The sequence below is a fragment of the Sphaeramia orbicularis genome, chromosome 14, assembly GCF_902148855.1.
Source record: "Sphaeramia orbicularis chromosome 14, fSphaOr1.1, whole genome shotgun sequence".
Taxonomy (NCBI): domain Eukaryota; kingdom Metazoa; phylum Chordata; class Actinopteri; order Kurtiformes; family Apogonidae; genus Sphaeramia; species Sphaeramia orbicularis.
The window spans coordinates 22,026,599-22,046,695 of record NC_043970.1 but is presented as its reverse complement, the minus strand read 5'-3'; the positions used below and the strand labels follow the sequence as shown (position 1 = coordinate 22,046,695).

Sequence of the window (20,097 nt, the reverse complement as noted above, 5' to 3'; positions counted from 1 at the left end):
GTTCATTTCTCTACCATAAGCCATCTCCAAAGCTGTTCCAGAGAATTCATGAAGAAGACTGTGCGAGGAAAATGGTGGTCACACCAAATACTGACTGGTTTTCTGACCCCCTGGACCACCCAATACAGTAAAAGTGCACATTTTAGAGTGGCCTTTTATTGTGGCCAGCCTAAGTCACACCTGTGCAATAATCCTGCTGTCTAATCAGCATCTTGATATGCCACACCTGTGAGGTGGATGGATTATCTCAGCAAAGGACAAAGGAGAAGTGCTCACTAACACAGATTTAGACACATTTATGAACAATATTTGAGAGAAATAGGCCTTTTGTGTACATAGAAAAAGTTTTAGATCTTTGCGTTCAGCTAATGAAAAATGGGAGCAAAAACAAAAGTCGTGCATTTATATTCTTGTTCAGTGCAGTTGTGTTTCATCTCGTTTTGACAACACAGAACATGTGTTTCAATATCAGCCTTCTTGTAGCTGAAATAATTCCAGATAACTGAAGTTGCTTTTCTTTTTGGCACCACGTCTTTTTTTTTTCTCTTGTTTGTTGCTCATTTTCAGTATTGTTACCAGTGACTCACTCCATGTGCAGGGGCGTGGTCTGCTTCGGCAAACTGATTAAGAACGTTTGTGATTGGTGGATCACTGAGCACAGTGTGTGTCAGGTAAAATTAGAAGAGAATACGTTGAGTTCATTTGCCTCCTACATTGCAGGACCTGCGATGTGACTATTGCGCAAATGTACATTGCGATGACAATGCTCAAATGATATATTGTGCAGCTGTATCTTGTACTGTCATTTATTCCTATGCATTCCAATAACATTCATTCACTCCCAGACTTTCTCAATAGTAGCTTTTATATCATTATGTGTATGCAAACTCAGGATAATACCTGTATCTTTACGCTAAAATCTACAAATAAAACCTTTGATTCGCATTATAGTGCTGTAAAGATATTCAGTTGACTAAAACTAGCCTAAAAGTCAAACATTTCCAATGATTAGCAAAAAAAATATGGCATTATATTAAAAACTAAGACTGAGACTAAATCAATGTACTCAAAATTTGCAGATTTGTCTCATTGTTTTACTTTTATCTTTAAGGAACTTTGATTTTTTTTTTCTTTATCTATTGTGAATTCTATTAACAAAGGTGCTAAATGAAGACAGCTCTTGCCATATTATCAGGATGAATGAGGTTAATGTCATGACAGAGAAGACTGATGAAATAAATCTGCTGCGATGCACATCATTATTCCATATTTACAGTCAAAGGTGTCATCAAACAAGTTGTTGCTATTTTTTATTTTTTTATTAGAAAGCCATAATCTTCACAAATTCCTCTTATATCTACTTGTTTTGCATAGACTTTGCAACTGAATGTTTATGGTTGACCTTAGAAACCGCAGTTTAACAAAATAACTACATTTTCCTTCAAAGCATTAACTGGATTGTTGCTGTGCTACAAACATGAACTCCAACACTGTCTCAGTATCACAAGTCTCTGTGTATGTGATAAGAACATGATTTTTGTGCTGTGGAGGTGTAGCGATATAATATCTGAGCTTAGTGTGACTTTTCAAATCAATGTTTTCCAGTGGGTTATGTAGAAACCTGACATAGAAGTGGTTTCAGAGAAAAGAGTGGGTGGTCATGTAACAGTAACAGCAACATGCCGCTCCATTGTGGGGACTATCAACATGGTGGGCCAAACAAAATGTGTTGTCATCAATGTATTCGCTGCATTTTACAGTCGGGTTTTGCATGTTAATGTGAGTCCCACTGTTTACCTTCCAAGTTCATTCCAGCTTGAAGACATTTCCTGAAGCGACAGGCCGGACAGTTCTTCCTGCGGATCTTGTCAATGATGCAGTCGTTTCTCCCTGCGCAGAGGTAGTTGTGTTGGCCTGGAGACACGACAGGCAGAAAAGAAGAAGGGAAATAAAAGAGATACATATGAGCAAGCTGAGACCGACTGAGGAGGATTAGCCTGAGCACTGTCTATTATGACCACACTAACCACCTGTTGATGCTACTCTAAGCCTGACAAGCCTGAAACTCTCCCCTGGTGTTGACAGCTTCACTTCCCAAAGTCTGCACCGTAAACACAGCTCCCACATTCCCAGAGACGACCTCGTACTAGATTTTAAATGGCCTAAATCTGATTTGCCACACACTCTCATAATGACCCTTTTACCACAGAGTGACCTACTTCATTATATCTCTTTTGTTGACCACTGGAATGAGGATAAACAGCCAGTGGACAGTAACTCTGGCCAAAATACTTTAGAAAAAGAAAAACAAAACACAGTAACTCAACAAAGATGTGTGGAGAAGAGCTCCAGTAGGAACACTGAACAATTATATGACATAATGAAATACATTTTCATATCACAGTCATAGTCATATCATATTGATGATATTGTTCTAGTAAATGTTTCTGTTCCAATGCTGTTTTAATATGTATATTCATAGATAGATAGATAGACATATAATTTATATTTACAGCTCTATATATGTGTATATTTAGAGCTTTATATATATATATATATATATATATATATATATATATAAACAGCTAGATATATATAAACGTCTCTGCCAATGCGTTCGGGACAGTTTGTCCAAGTAGAGTTAGTGTCGCGCATGTGCAAATGGTCTGTTGAGCCAGTAGTGACAGGCAGCAGAACCAACCCATAAAGATGGAAAATGCTCAACAGTACATTGGCCCTCTGGATGGAAATATGAGGATAAAAAAAAACCCAAGACGGAACAGTTGTTTCAAGTTGTTTTGTTTCAAGTTTTTTTGTTGAAACTGTTGAAGTGTTTAATAAACACATAAAGTGCATATACATTCCCTTCTTTCTTGTGTTTGTTTGCTCATGCAAAATGAAACACAATTAATATAAATTAAAAATGAATGATATTTAATTGTGATTAACTGAAATTAATTTTATTTATTTATTTATTTAAAGACAGACAGACAGATAGATAGATAGATATAAAACATTTCTTTCCTGCTACTTTCTCTTATACATGCACAGAGCAACTGTAACACACAACAGTTTCCTCTAGGATTAATAAAGTATTGTGAATCTGAATACTTTTAAGGTTCATTTCACATTATCAGCTGAAACACTAATAAAAATGTGCCAATGCTTGTGTATGCTTACTGATTTTCACTCTATATTTACTCGTAATACTGACATTTTGAATTCACTTTAATATCATTTCTGTAATGAAAGTTGCAGTTCTAGCTTTGTGAAATGTTCTGCTGTTTGATAGATGTTTGTCATGTCCTGACCATAATGAATCTGGTTTCTTCATCTTTCATTCGGAGGTGACAAAACAACACAATTCAAGACATTTTTTTCCTTAGTAACATTTTTGGTTATGTCACTTAGCTCTATTTTCCAGTAACAAGTAACCTCCACTATGACTAGAGTAGAGGTGGAGCTGAGTGCTTGACTCTTTGGACATACTGTATGTTCAGGTGAATGTATTTGGGATTTGGATATTTGTTTTTTATTTCAAATATACTGTGTGGAATGATGACTCACTCCTGAAATGTCCGTGCTTTTGCTTTCTTTCATTCTTACTATACCTAAGCGTCATCTCATTCACAAACTATCTACAATAAAACAAGGCCATCTCCAGCCCACAGAACCGGTCCACCTGTGGTGACTCAGCTTCACCCCTCTGACATAAATGGAAACCACCACATACTCTTATGAACTGGACTACGTCAGCTTGATCACGCATCATAAAATGTAGTTAGTGGTTTTATCACGCTGACGGAATTTTTCCCAGTGGGACATCCCCTCACTCATAGGACAGAACATCATGCATTAGTTCTGTCTTTATCTGTCTTTCTATTACTTCCTTTAGGCCTGCGAATATACTACTTATTGCATTCAATATGTTATTGTGACAGAAACACGGTGGAAGTTTAGGTGAAAATGACCATTAGAAGCAGATTATATTTTCATTTTTCAAATTTGGCTATGATTACTGTTACTATGATTACTATTACTATACTATTACTAGGACTAGGCTGTGATTAAGATGAGAAGTCTGAAACAAGAAACATGGCAATTTATTATTAAATGTCTGATACTTATGATACAGTCTATAGCTTGTACTTCTATTTGTTTCTGCTGTTTTCCTGAATAAATTATTTTTTAATTCTATCCAACTACTTACATTCATATTACTGCACCTTAGTCACTTTAACACCTGGATGTATGCAGTGTATATTTACTTCCACTTCCTGTAGATTTGTGCAAATGCAAATCTTGTATTTTTTTGTGCTTTATTAGTATATTCTATTTATACTATTTATTTCTTTTATATCTTCACACTTACTTTCTTTGTTTGTTTTTTTTTTGTTTGTTTTTCTGCTGGTGATTTTCAAGAGTGTTTTTGAATACAACTGAGCTGTTGTGACCAAATAATTTCCCTTGTGGATCAATAAAGCTTGTCTAAGTCTAATGCTTTATATTTGTTTATGGTGCCACTTCTTTTCTTCTTTTTCTTTTCCTCTTGAATTTAGGAAACAGTGATGTAGTTTCTTATCAAACCAAGACCATGAACCATCAAGATATTTTCCAGAAAAAAGAAGATCCAGCTCATGTCAAACCCCGATCAGAGGGCAGCAGTGACTGGCTTTTAGTACATACAGAGCCCGAGGACTGTCACATGAATGTTATTTTGTCTCGACACATTCTTTTCACTTCAGACAGAGACATAATCAATCTTATAGACAGAATAAATAAGGGAATGCCCTATAATGTCATTCCAAATACAAATTCATTAGTTTGAAATGTGGCTGTGACAGTTATGATGTTGAAATCACATCTGCTCTAATGGATGTTCATCTGCCAGGGTTATTAGAGTTATTGAAAAATATCAGACAGTAAAACTAAGATGAAATTAACCCTTTAAGCGACAAAGTCACAATATTGCAATGAGCAACATAACAGAATGAAACAGAAAGCTTTTTGAAATCTTGATATCAAAACTGAATTAAAAAAAAACAAAAAAAAAACAACCTCTGGTGCCCAAAGGGTTAAGAAACTAAATAAACACCAAGATTAGCAATGTGAACAATCTAAATCCTAATCAAACTGAAGGTAAAATCATCTTTTTCACTGTAGTTGCTATACCACTTTAGATTAGATTACATTAGATTAGATAGAACTTTATTAAACCTTTGAATAAACTTTGAACAAAAAGTCTCTTAAAAAAAAAAAAAAAAGATAAAAAATTATAATTAAAAAAAAAAGAAATTTTAAACAAAATGACTCTGCCCAATATGGGACCTTTGTAAATCATATGTGAAAACACTAAAGCTAAACAAAAACTAAACTGAATCTAGTCAGTTCCTCAAAATAAAATGAACGCAGTCATGAAACTGACAAAAATCATTAATTCATTTTCTAAGCTCCTTAATCCTACAGTATGGAGGGCTGCAGAGTGTTGGAGCTTATCCAAGCTACAATCAGGCGGAGGCGGGGTACACCTCGGACATGTCGCCAGTTCATCACAGGGCTGAAATACACAGACGAACACCCATTCACTCTCACACTCAGAGCCATTCAAAGTGAGGTCTTTGGACGGTGTGAGGAAGCCAGAGTATGCAGACGGATGTTTTGGGGTTTCAGATACATGAACTAGACGTGGCACCTTCGTTAATTAATAAAAACATAAACCAAAATCCACCTAAAGCCTGAAAAATACAAACTATTAAACATTTCTGAGATCAACTCAATACAAACATATATTTCTGGTTGTTCAGCTCAGAACAGTCGAACATGCACACACTGAGGATATGAGTCACCACAGAGCGAGAGAGATGTGCTGCTGCTGCTGCTGCACCAAGGCACGTATGAGGCCCAAGGCTGCACTATTTTCTGCTTTTTCTAGCTCAAGGTAAAGACAGACACCATAACCATTTAGTCATTCAAGGGTTTTCTCCATTCATATTTTTAAAAAAACAGAGTTAAAAAATGCCTCAAAGACCCCATAAGCTCCTTCAGGATGACTGCATGACTAAATGATATTATACTCCCCCACCGCCAATTAGTGAAGACATTGGGGGGTGTAATGTGGAAGGTTGGCTCATTAGTCACATCTAATTATAGAATATAGAGTCTAGGGGGAGTGGCAGAGGTACATACTACAAACTGCATGGATTTATACTTTATCTCTAAAACTTAACACCGTATTCAAATGTTTTTTCTGGGTTATTAGTGCACTTGAGTGGTGCTCTCCGCCAGACCTTGGTTTCATTCATTTCTGTGCACAACACTGGGGTTTGTGAATGCGTGCAGAAAAGGTTATTGGCTGAAACAAGATCTCATGAAAAGTCAACAGTGCCTTCACAAAATGCCCTTTGGGACCATAAAACATTGTTATCTGATCTTTGAAGTATCAGGGGTCTGTGGGATTCAGTGCATTTGATGCAGCTTTTTGGACCTGAGGGCATTCAATAATCCTGCAGACTTCTAATATTGCAATGTCAAAATCATACTCTCCAATGTGTAATTTGTTTTCTTGTCATACTTTACCCCGGAGCTGCATGGACATGATAACAGAAATATATTTGCTGTATATTACTACATTTATAATAACATGATCATAACTGTCTGTATGTGAAACCATTTTCCTGTCAAATCTGTTCTCAACACTGAGTCCAATGCATCTTTGGGATTCCCAGACATTAAAAACGGAGAGATTTTTTTTTTTTTTTGCTAAAATTCATTTGTTTCTGATCATGTAATAGTTTGCTATACTATGTTGCAAATAAACATTCATTTTAGATGACATTTAGTCTGTATAATGTATATTATTACAGACAGAGGCAGAAAAGCCAGGTGTAGATTACGGCACAAAGTGAGAATTTTCTTTTCCTTGGTCAGGATATGTACAGTCAGTCCAGCTTGGATTTACAAGGCTGACAATTAATACTGAACGAACAATAACTCAAAACTATGAATTATGAAAGAGCTGCAGCATCTGAAACTGACCACAATGAACATTTGAAAGATAAACAGTACCACAGTGCTTCAGTTTCAGCTTCAGTTTGTCGTGTATTTTAAGTATTGTAATTGTCTCTGTCAACTCACCATATATTTTTTATTAGTGAGTTGTTGTTTATTTTTAATCAATTACTAGAAATTTCAGGCGACCCATGTGGGGTCCCAACCCCAAGGTTGAAAAACACTGGTCTAATAAGTAAAAATGGTCCTACTTAGTGTTAAACCAAAGTACAGTTGTTTTAAAGCTATACCTACTGATGTAGTATGTCTCACAGCACTTAGTAAAAATCTGAACATTAAGAACCCACCTCCCTCCAAAGCCCCGCCTGTTTCCCTCTGCCTGAGCTCTGATGCTCCTCTCCTCTCACCTGATACACGTGGTGGAAGCGGAGGTGGAGGCGGAGGTCCAGTCCGCTTCGGCGTGGCCCCGGACCCCTCCCTCGGTAATCAGATACATCATCCACCTACTGCACAGCATTAGGAGGCCCTATATTTAAGGGTCTGGTTTGTGCAGCACTGGGTGATTGTCTTCAGTGCACCTCATCATCTGGGCGGAGTGCGCCATACCGCGAGCACGTGACCTCCACCACTGTCCGTAGACATTTGAGGTTTCATAGTCCGTACACTTATCATTCTACGTAATCCTACATTGTGTGACACCATGTACATGTACACAGAGTCCCGCTGTCGTAAAAATGTAGCTTTGTGCAGACCTGTCTGTGGAGTTGAGCACATTCGACTCTGACTGCTGCAGTCGGGTTGTTCTGTTTGTTTCCCTTGGTTGTTGTTTCTGTTAATAAATTTGTTTTTTCCCTTCAACACGTGCATTTGAGTTCTATCCATTCACACCCTTAGACAGGAAACTGTGGTCAGAGACAGGAGAAGCAGCACGAGTGGGACGTCAGATTCAGAGGCACCGGTATCGAATGTGGGACGGCAGTAATGGATGATTGACTGATTGATGATTGATTTTAGTTTGACTCACGCTTATTAGGAGCATTTTAAGATGACAAAAGAAAAGTGTAAAAATGCCACATCATATGTAGGGGGTGTAAGAAAATATTGGTTCTGCAATATATCGCGATATTTCATTTCACAATACTGTATCGATATTAAAAAGTACTGTATCAATATTTTTAGGTATTTATTCAAATGCAGATATTGTGGAGGTTCATTTTTGTTTTTTGTTTTTCTTTTTTGTTTATCTTTTATTTATTATTATTTAACACTCTTTTATTAAATAATGTTAGTTCCTTGTTGGTATCGCACAAAAATAATGTTATGTTGTTAGTTACGAACTAATAGAATATGAACATTTGAACAGGATCTTAAACTGTATTGTCTGTAAAACATAATTTAAGTTTTAACAGAGGAAAATTTTGTGATCTAGCATTAGATCCTGTTCTGATCCAATAAAAATTAGTTTAGTATTTGTGCATATTTCTGGCATAATTCAATTCTTCAAGGAAATAATCATTTAAAAAAAAAAAAGAAACAAACAAAAAATTGCCTTTTAACAGTATTGTGATATATCGTAATATACTGTATCGTGATCCTAGTATTGTTATTTGTATCATATCGCCAGATTCTTGCCAATACACAGCCCTAATCACACGGTATAGCTTTAATCCAGTCCTGTTTGCACCACACTGCATTGTGCTTTTCTACAAATTTTCCATGCTTTTCTTTACAGGGATTTTATTGTATGAGCGCTGCCTTTCTGTGGTGCCTGTGGGTTTATACAAACTACAGCGACTCAAATCAGACAATAGCACTTCAGATGACTGATCTAGAACCATGAAGTGTTGAAAATAGCTGGATTATATTGGTCAGTGTATTAGATTACATTTGCAGAAGTGAACTTACTGTTAAATGGCAGAACATCACAAGACTGACACCAGAAGTTTATCCTTATCTTCTTTTTTTTTTTGGGCTGTTATTTCTTCATATTAACCATTCCCACAGCTGTTATTAGAGACGCAGCTTTTAAGTGACTCCCAGTTTTTATTTGGGGATGTACAGTGATTACATTAACACTAAAAATAACCAAATAACACCTTATGGCTAACATATACGATACTAAAGTGAGTCTTTAAAGTGGGAAATCTATTAGTTTTTTGGTATTTAAAGGACAGTCTTTCTGCATCGTCAGGCTTTTGCAGCTTCATGAGACTCATGGTAATCGATGCTGAGACTCAGTGGTAAACGTCTTCGTTCTGTTTTGCACATTTTTAAAAACCTGTTGCCAGATGCAGAAAACTCTTTCCAGATTCAGGACTAAAACTATGTGCACATACAAAGGCAGAAACGTGGCACATGGTTTTGTTTCATAAATCTCAGGCTTTGTGGAAGTGTATGCCCATGCATGAGCTGGTTCCAATTGTTAAGCATTAAAGGGACATCTATGATCTGTAAATGTCAAAAAGTAGCAACTACACTGCAAATTATTTGGTTCTCACCAAGTAAAAAAAAAAAAATTAGATTTAGAAGTGTTATATAATTTATTTTGTTTTAAGAGTTAATTTCTTATTTTAAGTGTTCATACATCTGTAGACATGCTTATTTCTAAATTCAAGAAATATTGTCAAGTGAAATTATCTTGCTGCATGGACAGATATTTCACCAGTTTTGAGTACCTTCTTCCTCAGATTTCATGCTTTTATCTTGTTTTTAGACACCCCTTTTGCAGTGTAGAAACCCACAAAAATCAACACACTTGAATGTATTTTATGAGATAGGAAAAAAAATCATTACCAAAAAATAAAACTGATTAGGTCTTCAGTCCAATTATCTAAAATACCCTGTAGGTCAAGTCAAGTCAGATATTCATAAATCCACCCAATTCTGTATAATGTACAACACCTTTGTCTTTTGAACCACAAACCAAGATGCACTGTAAACTATGTATATAATTATGTTGTATATGTTACATATATAATGTCTTGTACATTGTCCACAGAACTCACTTAAAGTCATAAAAGTTATATTTTCAGTAATTTCACATCATCAAAATAAAGTCATCCCTAAACTAATAAAGGGAACATATTGAAATTGAATTTTCAGAATGGTGAAGAGCTGAGAATGAATATTTAGCCAAATTCATCCATCCTCATCTCTATTTATGTCTTTTCATATACTGTACAGCAGAACAGACATAAGAAGTATACGAACTGTACAGCCAATATTATGTATTTGTTGTGTGCACATGTATCAGTGGCTATTTTTTTTTACTATTATTTCTAAAAAAAATCACAGAAACAATCACCTTGGGAACAAACAGATAAGAATGATGCTCATGGGTTGGATATTAATCTGTAGGGTTGGTTGTGTGACAACAAGATAGCAGCCTGTGGGTTGCCAGTTGCAGCCATCACCAATATCACAGGAAGTCATTGCAAACAACAGTGTAAACAGCCATCTGTGGTGTCAAAAGTGCCAGCTGAATCCCACTGATATCCTCTATCCGTTATCCTGCCCTGATCTGCTAACAAGGCTCTGGCAGCACACGTCTGCACCGGTTGGCACAGATCCCCAGCTGGATGCAAATCAGACAGCAACGTGTAGGGCTTTAACTAGTAATGAGGGTTTAATTAACCATCATCCAACCAACATGTTTAACAAGCAAGGAATGTTGAGTGGATGCCAAAGACCCAACTCCTATAGAATACAATAGACAATCACAATGAGTTTATGCAATCAAATAATCGAACAAAGTGTATGTTTGGTCATATTTTGGGAGGTACTGTGTAAATGATGTGAAATGAGAGTCATTACTTTTTGTAGTTGGCTTATATCACCTGAAGTTTGTATGTTAGAGAGGGAAGAAATACACCTTTCACAATGTTCAGTAATCAGTGTCTTTCCTGTAGTATAATCAAGAAAACAGACTCAAATTGTAATATTTTCAACAGCAAATCAAGCCCTACTCAAAATATTGTAAGTTATGTAATTCATCTGAACAAACACTGAATTAACTTAATTACTAAAGTTAAAGTGCGGTTAGGGATGCAAATGATCAATTAATCCATTAATCATTAGTTGGTTGTAGGGATGTAACTATATGAAAATTTCATATCACGGTTATTGTGACCAAAATTATCACGGTTATCATTATCATCACGGTATTGTTGTAATGTGTTCAAAATGTTCAAAAACTACTTATACAGATACTGAAATAATGTAACCAAATTGTATTTTGAACAAAAAAAAAAAAACAAAAAACAAATAAATAACACACACAATGTACTTTCTGTGGCAGAAACATTAAAATATTAACATGTCAACATCAAACATACAAATGTGCATTAAAGATAGCACTTTATGGCCATAAGAGATATCTGCACCAGGGGTGGAAATTAATAGGATTTTATCAATATTATTTTTTTTTTTTTTAATTTAAGATTTTTAAATTCAAAATTATTTTAAATTTAATATTAATTATTATTGTGGATTCTGTTTACCAATCCAATTCCTTATCAAGTCTTCTATCGATTCCTGAGTGTTTTTTTGAGTGGGAAAAAAAGGAATTGGACTGGCCTCTCTGCTGGATGAGGATCTGAAGCAGTGCGCTCGAACGAACCGGGTCCGTGCGCTTGCTTGCTCGGACAGACCCGGGTCCGTGCGCACATAATCGGACGGACCGGGTCCTTGCAGGAGCCCATTATCCCCAAACTCTGGAGCTCTGTCCCTGCAGGTGCCTTCCACCATGTTTTCAGAGGCCAAACATTACAAACTGCATACGCACGCCTGGAGTGCCGCTGCTTGACCAGGAAACGAAGAGCATCACCGTGATTTTCCAAGTGTGGTAATCGAACACGGTTATCATAATAATTAGAATTTAAACGGTAATACTAACTGTCGGAAATTTTACCGTGGTTTATCATTATACCGGTAATCGTTACATCCCTAGTTGGTTGACCTTATTAATTGATTAGCAATTAATTGATTAGCATCAATTTTCCTGGGAACCTGAATTTCTCTTTTGATAGGGTCTATAAGAATAAAAGCTAAATATTGTTTATATTATACTTCATGAAAAAAACATGTCATATTCCTTAATGATTGATTTATTGTCCCATTGGAAGCAGTACAGACAATGACATTTGTGGAGCAGAACTAAAGAAATTCTGCAGAGAAATTCAATAAAATAAATGGATCTGAAGAGGGGCAGAAGGAATGGGCATTTCTGAGTTTGCATCACTGACACGATAAAGCCAGATTTCACTGGAGATGCAAATTCTTATCGGTATTTAATTGATAGTCGATTAATCCTTTACATCCCTAATTGAGATATTTCCATATCGTTGTCTGTGTGATTTAAAATGATTGACAGAGATGCCTGGATCCTAATTACACACTACACTCGGGCGATGCAAAATGTACCAAAAAAATACATCTGGTCAACTTTATTTCATTTATTAACCCTTTCATGCATAGTGGTCACTACAGTGGACAGCTATTCTGCAGCTGTTCTCTTGTATATTAAGGATTTTATTATTTTAGTTCCATATCAGCCAACACAGTGGATGCTTAAGCATCATCCCATACACTGACATTCATACCATTACTGTACCTTTGCTATTCCTGGTAAACCTGATCTGCACTAACATGTTTGAATGTAAATCAAGTGGTTGTTATTGTTGTTAGACTGTCATTAACATTAATTTTTTGGGGGTTTTTTTTGCATATAATCTCCATAAAGTGAGTAATAACTAGTATTAGAGTTTGTTAAAATGTGACAAAACATCAGATTCACAACATTTAAAAATTATTTCATAGTTTTCACACAGTGTATCAGTAAATACGTTTCTTTGCTTCAAAAATTAAACACATGGCGTCCAGCTGAGTTTTTGCAACTTCATGAAAAATAAGTTCATAAAAAAACATTTTCAATCACATTATTTTTTTTTCATGCCTAAAGAGGAATAAAACACTCAGAAAAAAAAAAAAATCTCAATTAAGTTTCTCATAATTCATGCATGATAGGGTTAATATACATCCCTTCCTCACATCTAGAAGCAATTTAAGGCTGATAATGAGTTAAAATAACCATGTGATCTGAAACAGGTGATTGTATCGAACATGGTCTGGAACAAGAGTTGCATCCAGATCTAGTCTAGTTTACGATTAACGATGGGATCATCACTTTGTCAGCAGACTATTAGAAAATGATTTCCTTGTTTAAAAATAATGTTTTTCAGTGGAACGTTGAGGAAATGAAAGGACTTGGATATTTCACTATCTAAGGTGCAGAGGAGAATTGTCAGAGGGATCAGAAATCACAGCACTCAGCTTAGGCTTGACCCCATATCCTTTACAAATGGAAATACATCCAGATTCCTTGGATAATTTTTTTTTTTTTTCTTTTTTCAAGGACGTATTTCCATGTGGGTGCTTCTATGAAACTGGTCCCTCAAAACAGGGCATGGGGGCTAAAAATTCAAACCAGATGTAGATTAATGTTATGAGGCAAGTTTGGAAGCACTTTGGGTCTATTTAAAAAAAAAAAATTTACCGAAATAAAACAGAAATTATTTTTCAGATCAAACACATTTTTATATTATTTTACATAATATTTAATTTAAAAATCTGCATGCAACATGGTCAAAAGGACACGAAAATTACACACAACTATTTTATTTAATATCTCTTTAGTCTCTCACAGGCACTTTTTGGGAATTGAACTAATTATGCAAGGCAGAGTGTTTCACAAAAATGACCGATGTTGCAAAATCATTCGCGATTTATATGCGTTTAACTGGGCAGGTTCCGCATGTAACACAAGTGGACACGATGGGTTACACACAAAACCTGGAATGAGACTGAGATTCATGAAAAATCCACGTCTGGGTTAGAAAAACCACTAGCATCATCAAATTTAACACAGTCTCTTTATTTATGGCTGCATATAAGACTATTTCAAGCCATGTTTTCCAGATCAAACACACTGACACCTAGGTAGCTTTTCCCGCCCCAATTTTGGTCCTATTTTCATCCCCAATATTTTATTAAAAATTCATTAATTTTGGGATGGCTCAGAGCAAGAGGATATTTTTTTGTATTTATCTGAGGTCATCATTAGGTACATCCTGGGGGGAAATATGTCTAAATTTCTCTTTTATTATTGGGTCTAAAAAGCAGGTACCAAAATGAACCCAATTTCATAGAAGCACCCATGTGTAAAGGACATGGGGTCAAGCCTAAGCTGAGCACTGGGATTTCTGATCCCACATCAATGACCATTATTCATCTAGAGCTGGTTTGGACTACAGTGGAAAATCCCATTTCCAGCAATGTGCATTTTCTATACTGTGCCAACTATTTTCTTCCATGCGGTTGTTGTTTATATTAATAATACACTCCACTACAGGGCATTCCTTAAGAGCAGTGATAATTAACATCAGAAACAGTACCTTTAGTGTGCCTTATATATATAACAGATCTAGTGAACCTAGGCTACACTACCATGGTCTATCTCTGCCCAACTACATTTATCGTCAGAGACTAAATAAAACAATAAATGACTGGCACAAATGCAAAAAAAAAAAAAAAAGGCAGAGAGGCAATTTTTAGAATTAGGTCATATGAGTTCAGCATGGATCAAATGCAGAAGAATAGATCTAATTAGAGACAGGGTGTGATTATAATTACTGGTTCTACCACCTGTGAGGATGATGACAGGAGCAAGAGCACAAAATCACTGACACGCAATTTACGCTGGCTGGAATTACCAATTCAGAACATTTGCATGCATTAACAGATAGCTGAAGTAGGATGATGTCATATAAGCAGATTGGTCAAGAATCAGTGCTGGAGAAATACAGAAAGATGGGAAAATCAGAAGTGGTAAAAACTGTCATTATTATAATCATCATAATTATCACTATTATTATATTAAAGTTGGGTTTATTTACCATCTGTGTTTTGTCGTGCTCTCCATCCTTCACCATAGAGACAACGATCGGAGAATGGAGATGGTAGGGGAGAAAAACAAAAATAACAGATATAACTTTCTCAGTACTGTTAATATTAAACACTTCAGTCTGAGTGCTCGGCATCTGCACCAACACCACATCATATATGTAAAAAAAAAAAAAAGTCATAGAAGCTTCAACAACCATACAATTTAACATATAGTACGTTTAGCACCAATGGTTTAGAGACCAATCATTTCACAGTAATAATAAATGCTTAATTCACTGTAACAATGTTAGTTAATGGTATCAAAAAAAAGCAAAGAAAAATAGAGAGGGATGAAAGAAAATGTATTATTAGCTATTGTTAAACTAGGTTGTAAGGTTAATACTGGCAATAGTAGAAACTCAACTGACAATAACATACACTTCTGAAAGCGTTTTCCAACTAATTACGCATTCACAGCAACAATGAGAGAGAAACAGACGCAGAGAAGAGCACAGAGGCATGGAATGCACGGCAAAAAGCCTTTAACACAAATTACTTTCTGTTTGTCAGACACATTCCAGCCCCTCCCATCTCCAGATTTTTGTCAAGGCAATTAGGTTCAAGCTAAGCAGCGCGGTGCACATCCTGCCTGAACTAACTCCTGCATTAACACATCTTGAAAGCATATGAAGCTCAATAAACCAATGTCTGTGTTCCAAAGCCATCATCATACTGGAATCCTCTTACCTGGACGATAATCATGGTTATTATATCTCCAAGTAGGCCGTTTTGTTTGGGATACTCAACACAGAATAAGCAAAAAAAAAAAAAAAAAAAAAAAACTCAAAACAGACCTGAAAAAAAACAAAAGATTCCTCTCTAATGTTGGATTTTAAGAAATTATTTAGGGTGTACCCAAACTAGGCAATCTGAACCATATCTAGTTACAAAGATAAACCCACAGTAGACCCCAGGATCCAAAATCCAGCGCCTTAGACTAGTGTGAGCTCTCTATACTGTACATCAGGGGTCTCAAACATGAGGCCCGGGGGCCAAATGTCAAAGGTTCCAATCCAGCCTGTGGGATGAATTTACAAAGTGCAAAATTTCCACAGTCAAGGCTGTGGAACTGGTTTTAGTTCAGGTTCCACATTCAGACCAATATGATCTACAGTAAAATAATAGCATAGTAACCTACAAAAAATAATGACTCCAGATTTTCTTCTCGGTTTAATGTGAAAAAAATATTACATTATACCTATAAATAAAGACAACTTCAAATTTGTATCTTTGTTTTAGTGCAAAAAATAACGTTAAATTATGAAAATATTTACATTTACAAACTATCATATAACACTAAAATGTGAATAATCTGAACAAATATGAACCTGAAATGTAGAAAGAAAATTAAGCACAATTTTAACCATTCTCTGCCTGTTACTAAGTGTTTAGTGTCTTTGTAGATCTGATCTATAATGCACATGTAGAAATGATAAGTTGAGGCATAATATTGTTAAAATTACACTTATTTTCCTTAAGAAATTTCAGTTTTTTCAGGTTATTCACATCTTTTTTGTTTGGACAGTTTATAAAAGTATTTTCATTAATTTAATGTTTTGGGGTTTTTTTACACCATAACAAAGACAAAAATTTGGAGTTGTCATTATTTATAGATTATTATGTTATTATTTTACTGGTCCAGCCCACTGGAGATCAAATCGGGCTGCATGTGGCCCCTGAAAGAAAATGAGTTTGAGACCCCTGATGTACATCCATACCTGGGCCTTGGACTCTTGAACATAAAACACATCTAGTGCAATTGCTAACTATTATCAGGTTCACACCAATACATAACACACACGTAAGTCGAGTAATGTAATGTGTTCAATCCAATACTTCTGGTAGCAACTTGTGATGTAATCAATTAAAAACACAGTTACAGTAACCACAGCTTATGAAAGAGAGGAAGTGATTCTGCAGAGGAAATTAGAAAAAGGCATCTTGCTTCTCTGATTTCCTGTTTGATACTCAACTTTACAGTGGTGCAAGGATATCAGCTATTAGTCAGAGTTGGCTGACAGTTGAAACACTGTGAGCTGGAACTAAAGATATATTAAACAACACCTTTCTAGTATGTTAACCACAAAACCTCTCACTTTCAAAGAAAAGGTTTGATTTGAAACCAGGTAATTTATCTCTCTTGTTAGTCTGTAACCCAGGAAAACACACTAGTCGCTTTTCCATTGACCCACAAACTGCACAAATATAAGTTGCGCATAAAAATTTACCAAATGGAAAAATGACTCATTTTTCAATCAGAAGTTTTTGCGCCGGCCAGAGGTGGTTTTTCGGGCGTAGCGCAAATGGTATATCACGCAAAACTGCAATGGAAAGACCTTTTTTCGCTACTAGAGTTACGTGAATTAAAAAAAAACGAATGTTGAAGTACGTTACAACAAGCAAAGAAGAAGAAGAAACACGTCGCGGTATGTGTGGACACACCAGGAAACCCAATCATTTTTTAATTTAGTACGAGATAGAGAGGTAATATAATGAATATATCTGTAAATCAACACCATATTTACATTCATTGCCATGTTTATGGAATGACTTCTTGTGTCATCTTGCGATAATAAACAAATCATTTTATTTGTGATTTAATGGAAAAACCGACAATATGTACTTCTGTTTTTTTGACATTTAGTAAATATCAGAGAAGTTTTGTGCAGATGTCCACTGGAAAAGCGACTACTGACGGGGACCAAATTCCATACTAACATGCAAATTCGTCGGCTCAAACAGCATGCAACATGTAGTATGAAACCCTTTCTGTGTAGATATTACACTGTGCAAGCACTGGCTACTTCACCAGCATAAATATAATTGCAGTGGTGATGACAACACCAACCAATGGAGAATGCAAGATGGCAAACAGAGCTCAGTCAGTTCATAGTATGACAAAGTGTTCAGTGCAGCAAATGCTATTATAGATACCAGCATAGTCTGTAGTATTACACAGATGCCGCGGACAGGGAAATTGACCATAGCAAATGTTAAGAGTCCATACCTGGCAAAGAGGCTTTCAGGAAGTGATATTTATCCCAAAAATATACACAAAACTATCTACGTTTATTACTGTTCACATAATGGTATGTTGGCCACCAGTGTAAATATCGTAGTACATCATATAGGACAGGGGTGTGAAACTCATTTTAGTTCAGGGGCCACATACAGCCCAATATGATATAAAGTGGGCCGTACAAGTAAAATATTATCATAATAGCATATAAATAATGACAACTCCAAATTTTTCTGTTTGTAAATGCAAATATTTTCATGTATTTACACTAAAACAAAGTATAATTTTGCAAAAAAAGTCTGAATAGGATAAGAATCTTAGAAATAATATCAACTCCAAAGTTTTCTCTCTGTTTTTGAGTGAAAAAAGTAAAATTTCGTAATTAAAATGTTTACATCTACGAACCGTACCTGAACGTAACATAAACAAATATGAACAACCTGAAAATTCTTCAAAAATAAGCGCAATTTTAGCAATATTACACTTTAGTTTATCATTTATACATGTGCATCACAACTTACAGATCACAGTGGATCTACAAATACACAAAACATTTGATAATAGACAGAATATTGTTAAAATACTACATACTTCTATTAAGACATTTCAGGTTGTTCATATTTTTTGTGAAAAGCCAGTCTGTAAATGTAAACATTTTTGTGTAATTTTACTTTTTTGACACTAAAAAATAAAGAAAAAAATAGCTTTTTTTCATTATTTATAGGTTATTATGATAGTATTTTACTAGTCTGACCCACTTTAGATTGAACATCCTTAATTGTTAATATCTTCAATGTAATTTTTATATTTCACAAATTCATCCCAGGGGCCGGATTGGAGCCTTTGGCAGGCCGGATTTGACCCCCGGGCCTCATGTTTGACACCTGTGATATAGGATTTCTGACTGATGACATATAAACACCGTCAACATCGGGTTCGGTTCAGTGCAGATTGACTAGTGTGAGTACGCCCTTAATTTTATCCTACCTAACAGAAAAGAAACAGCAGAGGTTTCACTGTTCTGAGAGTGCTTGAAAACCTAATGAAATGCAAATAAACACCGATCTTTGGGACAAAACGTACAGAGCTTATGCATGCTAACCATTCCTACTAGATGCACATGTACCATTTCTATGTTATGCAACAAACAAAGCACTGACATGAATATGTGTAGCTGATTATAACCTGGTGTAAACGCGGCTGGATGGGATTACACATTGTTTTTAAGCCTTTTCTCAAGTTCAGTTCAGGATTTGTGTGAATGCCACCACCCAAACCTACTCGATTTATTAAAAACCTTTTCACTTGACATTTATTTCGACTGATAGTGTGTGTGGTTTTACTGACGGAGAGAGCGAGGATGTGGACTCAGACGGTCCTTGTGTTAAAACCAACCTTCAACAGCCCTCTTGAAAAACACTTTGCAGCTCCCACAGGTAACGACCCCATAGTGGCATCCTGAGGCCTCATCAGAACACACCAAACAGATCTTATGGGCCGGTCCGCTGGGCTTTGTTGACTGGCTTGGACCTGCAGTGCTGCCAGCTTCTCCTGTCCTGGATGATGAGCTGGAATACAAACAGAGACAGAGAATTGCACAAAAATAAGTAATCTGCCTGCAAATACAAAGTTATATACTGGGCCAGGTCTACAGACAAGTGGTTTCTATGGCATGCCGCATTGTTACTAGGAGATAATAAAATCTTGTGGACACATCTGGTCTATCAAAACAAAAATCCCAAGTGGAAACAGATTTCAGGTGTTCCAGTCAAGCTGACACTGTAATCCACAGGTGTCAAACATGTGGCCCGGGGGCCAAAACCGGCACACCAAAGGTTCCAATCTGGCCCGCAGGATGAATTTGCAAAGTGCAAAAATGACCCTGAAGATATTAACAGTCAAGGGCATCAAAGTCAAAAATAATAGCATAATAACCTATAAATAATGACTACAAATTTTCTTCTTTAATGTGAAAAAAAAAAAAAAAAAATATGATATTAGTCCTATAAATAATGGCAACACCAACTTTTTCTCTTTGATTTATTGCAAAGGACCTTAAATTCTGATAT

At 35.9% G+C, this 20,097-nt stretch overlaps 1 protein-coding gene across 2 annotated transcripts in view; it reads right to left on the bottom strand.

The window, feature by feature from the left end:
• Nucleotides 1-20,097, bottom strand: part of LOC115432414 (glucocorticoid receptor) — a 134,472-nt gene that overhangs the window by 43,600 nt on the left and 70,775 nt on the right. The window contains exons 3-5 of one of the 2 annotated variants that reach the window (XM_030153242.1): nt 19,424-19,596; nt 14,961-14,987; nt 1,798-1,914 (exon numbers count right to left, since the gene is read on the bottom strand). In XM_030153242.1, coding sequence (XP_030009102.1) covers nt 1,798-1,914; nt 14,961-14,987; nt 19,424-19,596 — 317 coding nt within the window. The remainder of the gene's footprint in view (nt 1-1,797; nt 1,915-14,960; nt 14,988-19,423; nt 19,597-20,097) is intronic. The other variant, XM_030153243.1, reaches the window with a different exon arrangement.